Source organism: Arachis stenosperma, chromosome 10, assembly GCF_014773155.1.
Source record: "Arachis stenosperma cultivar V10309 chromosome 10, arast.V10309.gnm1.PFL2, whole genome shotgun sequence".
Lineage (NCBI taxonomy): Eukaryota > Viridiplantae > Streptophyta > Magnoliopsida > Fabales > Fabaceae > Arachis > Arachis stenosperma.
In genome coordinates this window covers 85,891,144-85,901,938 of record NC_080386.1, presented here as the reverse complement: position 1 = coordinate 85,901,938, position 10,795 = coordinate 85,891,144, and the positions used below count along the sequence as shown (strand labels likewise).

The following is a 10,795-nucleotide window of genomic DNA, read 5'->3' as shown; positions in this document are numbered from 1 at the left end:
GCGAGAATCGGACCGATTAATAAACCGGTGAGGTCACTGGTTCAATGGTTCACTGGTTCGACCGGGGTTCAACCGGTTTAATTAAATATTAAATAAAATTATTAAAAAACTTAAAAATAATCTTAAGTATATAAATTCAATAATTTCTAACTTAATAAAATTTAATATTTCACATAATAAATTATCCATTATTTAAGATTAGAGTGAACATAAAGTTAAATTAAAAACAAGATAGAAACTTTACCATTTGCCCTACTGCACTTGTTACAAAAGCAGGTGTGTTATAGTAACTAGTAAGCAGAAATAAGTAACGGAATCTGCTAATCAGTGACAGCTAAATCTCCCAATACACAAAGAAAAAGTTTAGATGGCATAAAAAATCATAACACTCAATGCACTTTCTTATAAAGTTTAAGTTAAGCAACTAAACCAGCTAAGCACTCTCTTATGACTCCAATAGTATGGAAAATTCCCAGCACCATCCACATACTTGAATAATGCACTTTACATGCATAGGATGAACATAACAGAATCTAATTTCCACAAACCTTTCACACTTCAGTAACCCTATACCATAAGAAGCAGAATGAAATAATGGCATACCACACTTCCTTCAGCATCCTGCTCATTAGCAAGGTCTTGAAGAAATTAGATAGCACTTCCATTATCAGCAACATCGTGCTTATATTATAAAAGCTCAAAGATCAAGCTCTCATCACGAGTAGCGTCTGCAAAAACCTCCTATTAAAATGAAGGTGCATAAACAAGTTAGTAAAGAATTAGATAGAATACTAGAATGGAAAATCAAATGAGAAAGCATGACAAACCTGATGGTCAGGGACTTGTCGAATGTCACTGACATCCTACAAGAAACAGACCATAACTTTTAAGTTCAACAAAACTAAAGTCACACAAAGAACATGGACAGCATAAAAAGGTGTAGTATTAGTAACAGAAGTCACAAAATTTGCACAATACCACAACAATGAATTATGAATATTGTCTTTCAAAAATAACATCAATTACCTGGAATCTGTGAGGGAACAAGCTTGAGAGTTTGCCCCCAAACAGAGGGTGTTCATTGACAAACCCCAATTTGACGGTTTATCTTGTATTGAATTTAGGGGATTTTATCACCTTTTACCCACATTTATTCAATGAAATAGCATGGTTTTGTATATTCTCCTTTAATTGTGCTTAAGAGTGAAAACATGCTTTTTAGGTCTTAAAATAGATAAATATAATTTACCTTGATTCCATTAGATGCCTTGATATGTTTGTTAAGTGATTTCAGATTTAGGAGGCAAAGATTGGATTAAAGGAATGAAGAAAAAGCATGTAAAGTTGGAGAACTCATGAAGAAATGAAAGAACCGGAAAGCTGTCAAGCCGACCTCTTTGCACTTAAACGACCATAACTTGAGCTACAGAGGTCCAAATGATGCGGTTTCAGTTGGGTTGGAAAGCTAACATCAAGGGCTTCGAAATGATATAAATTTTGCCATATGTTGCTTCGCGTTCAGGGGCGCGCACGCGCACTTTGCGCGCGCGCCGATTCTGTCCGTGGCCCACTTTAATGAAATCGTCCCCAACGGTTTTAGGAGCCTTGTGGGCCCAATCCAACTCATTTCTGATGCTATTTAAGTCAAGTATTGAAGGGGAATCAACATACTTTAGATACTTTTGATCATTAGCTTAGTTTTAGGAGTTAGAGTTAGTTTTAGAGAGAGAAGCTCTCACTTCTCTCTAGGATTAGGAATTAGGGTTAGATTAGGATCTCATAGTTCTAGGTTTAATTCAAGTCTCCTTCTACTTCTACCTTCAATTGATGATTGCTACACTTTGGTTCTTCTTTCTATCCATATCCTCTTGTTGTAATTTCTCTTATTTTGTTTCTAGGTTTTGTAATTGAGATACTCTTGTTCTTTTGTTTTCTTTTAATAATGCAATTTGAGATAATTCATGTGATTGTGATGTTGTTGATTATTGTTTTGTTAATTCTTTGTAATTGTTGGTTGTTGATTCCTTTTATTCTTACAAATAAAAATGCTTTCTTTCATTACCCTCCAAGTGTTTGATGAAATGCTTGAGAGGATGTTAGAGTAGGATTTTATGTTCTTGGCTTGAGAAGGTAACTTAGAATTTCTTGAGTCACTAGTGTCCAATTGATTGCTAGTTGATAGCCATTAACTCTAGCCTTCATTAATCCAATTAGTGAAAAGCTAGGACTTATGGACTAGGATTGATATAACTCACTTGACTTTCCTTTGTTAATTGATTTAAGGATGACTAAGTGGGATTAATCCTTGCAACTACCATACTTGTGGCTAGTGATAATGATGAAGACCCTTGACAACCAAATCTTGCCAAGACCATTTTGTTAATAAAGTTTTCTTACCATTTACTATTCATGTTTCTCATCTAAAACCCCAAAATAACTCACAACCAATAACAAGACACTTTATTGTAAATCCTAGGGAGAACGACCTGAGGTTTAAATACTTCGGTTATTAATTTTAGGGGTTTGTACTTGTGACAAACAACTTTTTGTATGAAAAGATTATTGTTTGGTTTAGAAACTATACTTTACAACGAGATTTTATTTGTGAAATTCTAAACCATCAAAAATCCAATCGTCATTCATAAACAACATCTTTGGTGAAACTGAAACAATCCTTTTATTCAAAGTTCTAGGAATTTCAAGGCCATACTTGAAGAAACGCTGTTTGAGTATGAAGCAGCAAACAAAAGCAGCAAACACAACAGGCAGCATAGAAAATCAAAAACAAAAATCAAAATCAGAACATATTCAGAAGCAGCAAACTGATCAGGTGAGCTCATAAATCAAACATAAATCAAGATCAGAACCTCAGAAAATCAAAAACAAAAATCAAGAAGGCAGCATGGAACAAGCGAGCTCATAGAACAAGATCAGAACCTCAGAAAATCAAAATCAAGAAGCATAGGTGAAAGAATAGAGTCTTACCAAATTCAGAAGGAGGCGGGCTCGGCTAGTGGTGGTCGCGGCTGCTGTCGATGGTTGTGGGTGGCGACGAGGAGGTGGGCTCGGCCGGTGGTGGTCGCGAGCTCGGCTATGGTGGCCTTGATGGCTGTGGGTGGCTATGGACGCTGGCACCGAATCTCAATTAGGTTAGGGGAAAGGGGAAGAAAGGGGAAGAAAGGGGCGGGGGGGGGGGGAGTATCAGATTAGGGTTAGTGGCTTAGGAGACATTTCGCGAACGGCTTTCTCCTTTTTTTTTTAAAAATGCCAAAACGACGTCGTTTGGCATCTGAATTTGCAAACCACTGAACCGCAAAAAAATCGAGCGGTTCTTCCGGTTCGTCGGTTAATTGCCGGTTCAACCGGTTTTTTGGCCGGTTTTTGCCAAACGGTTATTAGCGTTACCCGGACCGGTTCCCAGTTTTTCCGGTTGAACCGGCTGGTCCGGTCCGGTTTTCAGAACCATGGTTTTTATCCTTTCAAAACAATAAATCAATTTTCAAAATCTTATTTTCCCAAAATAAGCACCAGTACGCTTTTTTACAAAAATCTTTCGAAAAAGATACATTTTTCAACTCAGAAAAATTCACTGAAATCAAATTTCACCTTTAAATTTTTAAATTAAAACTTCTAAATTTTGAATATACTCCGGACACTAAAAATTATTTTTTTAAAACGGTTTCACATGAAAAACTCTGGTTCTTACATATTTCATTATAAAAAGGTGGAAATTTTTTGTTCCAAAAAGTATAAAAGAGATAAATACAAAAATTTTAAGTATTTTTTATTCATTAGGATTAATTATTATGCAAAAAAAATTCTAATATTAAAAAATTATATTAAAATGATATTTTAAACTACAACATAAAAATATAAAATAATTAAAGTTTATTTTATATTACTTGACAAAAAATTAAATTATTACATTTATATTTATTAACTAAATACTTTGTTAAATATATTATATAATATGATTTTTTATCAAAATATTTGTAAAAATAAAATTTATTTAAGAAATTATATATAATACATGAAAATGTTAACTTTTTTTTGTCTAAATTTTTTGGAAAAACTAAATAAATAATATAATTTATTTTTTCCAATTTTTTTAGACAAATCCATATATATAGGTGTAAAAGAAATAATATAGTATATATATTAATTTGGAAAAGGAATAAAAGAAAAGAGTATATGTATATAATTATATTTTTGGAATAGTCTGACTTTGTATAGAATTTTAATATTTTTAATTGTGCAAATTTGATTAGTCTAGGTCTTACTAATATAAGTAAATATATAATGTGATAGGCTTATATTAGAATTATATTATTTATTCTATTTTTCTAAAAAAATTAAAAAGATGAAAAAGTTAAATTTCTATGTCTTATATATAATATTTCAAATAAATTATATTTTTAAAATATTTTGAAGAAAAATTATATTATATAAGTATATCATTAACAAAAGTAGTTAATTAGTTAATAAATTTTAATTATATTTATGTTATATATTTTAATTATTTATGTACGTAAATAAAATAGAAATCAATCAAATTAAATTATCACGGTAAATAATATATTGTATATTCTTACGATAAATAATTCATAGATAAAATTTAAATTACACCCGTGTCATATAATCATAATTTATTAATTGGTATAAAATAAAATTAGGAATAATCTAAATAATTATATCTTAACAAAATATAATTTGAAATAATAGAATATTTTGTTAAAGGTAAATCAAATGAATAAGATTGAAAATTATATACCAATGAATAAGATTGAATAAATCAATGATTTTATACTTTAATTAAGTAATTAATGCACGTGATAATTTTGTACTTTAATTTCGATAATGATTTGTAATAAAATCATTGATTAATTACGATAATGATTTGTAATAAAATTATAATTTCGATAATGATTTTATTACATTTGCTAATACACGTTCATTATTTAGTAAATCAATAATTTTGTACCTTAATATTTTGACAATTATTATTCAATTAACCAGTTAATTGAATTAATAATAACAATTTTTAATTTCAAATTTTGTATATTAAGTAATTATTAAAAATTGGGTAATAACGATTTATACAAGAAAATCATTGATAAATTCAACTAACCATAAAAAAAATAATATAATAACGGTTTTAGTATATTATTTAGGGCAAGATAAATTATTTCCTCAAATTAAATTTTATATAATTATAGTAAATCTCTATAATTAAAGCAATATAAAACTGCTTCATATATAATAATAATATTATACATATAAAATTAAAATTGAAATTAAGATTAACAAAATAATTTAAATATTATTTCAAAATCATATCGTTTATTTAAATTTAATGTCTATTTTAAAAATAATTTTAATTTAATAAATATATGTATCTACTTAATATACTAAAATTGAGTTTTCCCCCAGCTACTAAAGGTGACGTGTCGATCTTTCATGCCTCCGTTTTCCCTCCAAAACAAATAATTTTTTTTTCTATTCTAAATTATTTTATTGTAATTATATTATAACTAATACTAAATAAATAATATATAATAATACTAATTTGGCAACATATCCTCATTATAATTATATCAAATCAATATTTAATGCATTATTAAACTACTTATCAATTATCAATTAAAAATACTTTTAATAATTTTAATGATAATAATAATATCAATAATAGTAATAATAATAATAAAAAATATTTGTTACCCAATTCACGTATATCAAATAATTTTTCTAAATTATTTTATAAAAAATATCTTTAATATAATTATATTATAATTAATATTTAATGAATAATAATATATAATTATACTAATTTAGAAACATATCTTCATTATAATTGTATCAAATCAAAATTTAATGCATTATTAAAAAATTACCTTAATAATAGATAATTTACATATTTATTTTTGTTTTACTAAAGTCTATATATAGTGTTTTTCTATGGTACATGAATCTAAATTTGAGAATCAATTCATAATTTTATATTTCGTGTTTTTTTTTACTACTTCATAGAATAAGAATGTATTCTTCGTTTTTTATTGAAGTTGATCCTTTTAAAGTACAATTTATAATTTTTTATAATATTTTTTTATATACTCATTCTATTATATTATTCTTTTGATAATTTTTTATTTGTTGTTACTCTAAGTTATTCTTATCGTCTAATGTTCAGTTCGATTATCTTTTGCCACAATCATTTACAATGCATCACATCCATGAAATACCTCATCAAGTTGTCTTCACTGATTCGGGTTCCAACTACATGGATGTAAGCGTTCAAAGAAGAGGCAATAGTCTCTACTTTACTGAAGGATGTAAGCGTTCAGTTTTGCTAAATTCATGACAAATTCAGATATGCAATTTCAACGATTGGTAATATATTTAAATTTTTCTTAGTTTAAGCTGTTCATTATTAGAATAATTTTTTAACATATTTTAATTTTTTTCAGAAATTACCAGCTTTCTTTTGTATGCATGCAATGCCATTGAGGGGAATAAGAGTTAGTTTGGTTTCTTGGTGTGGCAATTCTATACCTTGCCGCATTGCATAGATAGCGGATGATGAAGCTTATCTAACAAGAGGATGGTCTGACTTGGCACGAATTCTAAATATTAAAACTTACGATGTTATTTTAGTTGGTTGTCGTTACAAGAATGATTCTATACTATACGTGAATAAGGATTAGAATAGGTTCAATATTGTTTAGGTAATTTGGTTTTACTATTAGTATTTGATTAAATTATAATTATAGAATTTTAAATTATTGCCTCAATTTATCTATTACGATTATTTTTTGTGGATGTGCTATTTTTAAATAATTTAATAAAATGAAGTAGTGTAAGATATTATTAAGTTTATTTTTATCCTTTATTTCTTTATTTGTATTTTCATTATATTTGACAAAAAAGGAACCTACACATATATTAAATCGTTGACCTAAAGACAATTTATTTGTCAATAAAAATAGATTTTATTTATAATTGGAATAAAATTTATTTACCAATAATCGGTGGATAAAATTGAAATTACACCCATGTCATATAATTATAATTGATTAATTGGTATAAAATAAAATTATACCCGTGCCATGAGTAATAATCTAAATAATTATATCTTAACAAAATATAATTTGAAATAATTTATAAACAATTATCTTAACAACAATAATTATTTAATAATTGATTTAAAAATCAATGCAAAAAATAATTATTAATAATAGTATTATTAACTGGGTAAATAATATAATTTTAAATTATTATTTGAAATATAAATAATATATGAAAATCTATTGAGTAAATCAATGATTTTGCCCCTTAATAATTTGACAATTATTATTCAATTAACCAGTTAATTGAATTAGTAATAACAATTTTTAATTTCAAATTTTGTATATTAAGTAGTTATTAAAAACTGGGTAATAACGATTTACATAGGAAAATTATTGATAAATTCAATTAACCATATAGAAGATAATATACTAATAGTTTTAGTATATTATTTATGGCAAGCGAAATTATTTCCTCATATTTTCTATTAAAATTGAAATTAGTAATAGTTTAAAAAAAGGTTTATTAATAAAATTACTAATAGTCACATTTTTATACACAAGATATATGTTTTCTATATATTATTTAAAAAATATAATGAAACATGAATAATGAATGAGTATGTTATTTCTCCCACTAGCTAATTAATGCAAAATTGAGTACCTTTTTTTATTCGATTGAGGTCATATTCTGTTTGGTGAAAGTTTTAATCACCTTAATTAAATCCTGTCTTTATGCCTTAACTTATACAAGTAGTAATATGTTACATATTATTTGGTATATCTAAGTAGTTATTTCTCATAGTGGAGATGTAAAAAATCATATTAAGGTTTATTTTCAAATAATTAGTGGATGAATAATAGTAGATTATATTATTTTGGGAAAGTATTTTCATTATAATTATATCAAATCAATATTTAATTATGATAAAATATGTTAATTATAATTATATCATAGAATTATAATAATTACGATATTTATGTTATATATTTTAATCATTTATGTACGTAAATAATTAGAAATCAATCAAATTAAATTATAACGGTAAATAATATGTTGTATATTATTACGGGAAATAATTCGTAGATAAAATTGAAATTACACCCGTGTCATATAATTATAATTGATTAATTGGTATAAAATGAAATTATACTCGTGTCATGAGTAATAATCTAAATAATTATATCTTAACAAAATATAATTTGAAATAATTTATAAACAATTATCTTAACAAAAATAATTATTTAATAATTGATTTAAAAATCAATGCAAAATATAATTTTTAATAATAGTATTATTAACTGGGTAAATAATATAATTTCAAATTATTACTTGAAATATAAATAATATATGAAAATCAATTGAGTAAATCAATGATTTTGTACCTTAATAATTTGACAATTATTACTCAATTAACCAGTTAATTGAATTAGTAATAACAATTTCTAATTTCAAATTTTGTATATTAAGTAATTATTAAAAATTGGGTAATAACGATTTACACAGGAAAATCATTGATAAATTCAATTAACCATAAAGAAGATAATATACTAACAGTTTTAGTATATTATTTATGGCAAGGAAAATTATTTTCTCAAATTAAATTTTATATAATTATAGTAAGTCTCTATAATTAAAGCAATATAAAACTGCTTCATATATAGCAATAATATTATACATATTTATATATCTCTCTTTTTATCTCTTTTTTTTTAAATATTGACATATAATTAACGTAGAAAATATATAATATTAAACTGTTTTGTTATGCATATATATGAATTTATATAATAACCCGTATAATTTATACGTATGGCATAATACATATGTCAAAAAAAAGATTCCATAATTTTTGAAAACCACAGTTTTGTTATATGAAATTGAAATTGAAATTAAATAATTTCTATTTATATAATTTTTTTTTCTATTAGTATCAAGTATTTCCATTTAAAAATTCATATCGTTTGTAATTAATATATATATATATATATATATATATATATATATATATATATATATATATAAGTCGTAATAGTCAATTGTTTCAATTATTTTGACGTTAATGCTCTTGCGAATGAACTAAGTGGGTATTTAAAAAGGCTAACTAATGAGCAAAAATTTGCATACGATCAAATAATTGGTACTGCTAGCGGTAATATGGGTGGACTTTTCTTCTTATATGGTTAAGGTGGTTGTGGAAAAATATTTTTATGGTCAATTATATCATGCTCAATTAGGTCTAAAGGATGTATAGTTTTAAATGTTGCTTCGAGTGGGATTGCTGCACTTTTGTTGCCTGATGGAAGAACTGCACATTCAAGGTTTAAAATTCCTTTTGCCATAAATGAGGATTCTTTGTGTAGCATTAAACAGGGAAGTCCTCTTGCAAGGTTAATATCCAAGCTAAGGCCAAATTAATCACATGGGATGAAGCTCCAATGATAAGTAAGTATTGTTACGAAGCTTTAGATAAATGCCTCAGAGACATCTTAAGGTGCTCAGATTCGTATAATGCTCATTTGCCATTTGGAGGTAAAGTTATTCTCAGAGGAGATTTTAGACAATTTTTACCTGTGATTCCCAGAGGCTCAAGGCAAGATATAATCCAGTCTTCTATTAATTCTTCATATTTGTGGCATAACTGTAAGGTTTTGAAGCTTACAAAAAACATGAGATTGTCACTAGGTGAAAACAACAACATACAAGAACTCAGAAATTTTGCAGAATGGCTACTCAAAATTGGTGATAGTTTGGCTGGTGATACAACAGATAGTGAATCGATCATTCATATACTATCTGACATTTTGATTAAGAACTCTAAGACAGCTTTGGATGACCTCATTGATTTCGTGTATCCAAATATGTTATCCAATTTATCCGTTGAAAATTATTTCAAGGATAGAGCAAATCTTGCACTAACTTTGGATTTTTGTGTCACTAATGTCAACAACAAGATGACTGCAGGGCTACTTGGACAAGGAAGAGTCTACTTAAGTTCAGACTCTGTGTGTGCTGAAGAGGGAAATATGGAATTTAAGTTAGATGCTTTCTCGCCGGAGATTTTAAATTGAATAAATTGTTCAGGTCTACCACCACACAAGTTGGTTCTGAAGGTTGGCGCTCCTATTATGTTGCTGCGGAATATAGACTAAACTAATGGTTTGTGCAATGGAACGAGGATGCAAGTTAGAAGAATGAGAAATCATGTGATAGAATGCAAGACTTTAACTGGTAACAAAGCTGGAAGTATTGTTCTTATCCCAATACTGAATCTAATTCCAAATAATGAAACATTGTCGATCAGGTTTTAAAGAAGACAATTCCCAATTATCATGTCATTTGCAATGACAATAAATAAGTCCAGGGACAAACTCTATTGAAAGTTAGAATTTACCTTCCAAGGTCAGTTTTCACCCATGGTCAATTGTATGTTGCGTTATCAAGGGTAATGAGTAAAGACGGTCTGCGAGTGCTGTTGCAAGATCATGGACACTTGGAAGATAACTGCACGATGAATGTGGTATATAAAGAAATTTTTGAGAGCCTATAATAAAAAGGTAATAACAAAATGTCTTACTAAATCTATTTATTTATTAAAATTTATTACTATCACTTAAAAAAATTTAGAAATTCTAGGAACTAATAGATGAATTCTTATTATACATTAATAGTTTGAAAATATTAAAATTATCATTAAAATTCGTATAATTTTATTCTCTTGACAAACAATTTT

The 10,795-nt window shown here is 26.8% G+C and overlaps 1 protein-coding gene across 1 annotated transcript; it reads left to right on the top strand.

The window, feature by feature from the left end:
* The first annotated feature begins 9,500 nt into the window (after positions 1–9,500).
* Positions 9,501–10,133, top strand: LOC130957297 (uncharacterized). The gene has a single exon (XM_057884164.1). The coding sequence runs from the start codon at positions 9,501–9,503 to the stop codon at positions 10,131–10,133; it is 633 nt and encodes a 210-aa protein (XP_057740147.1).
* The last annotated feature ends 662 nt before the right edge of the window (positions 10,134–10,795 follow it).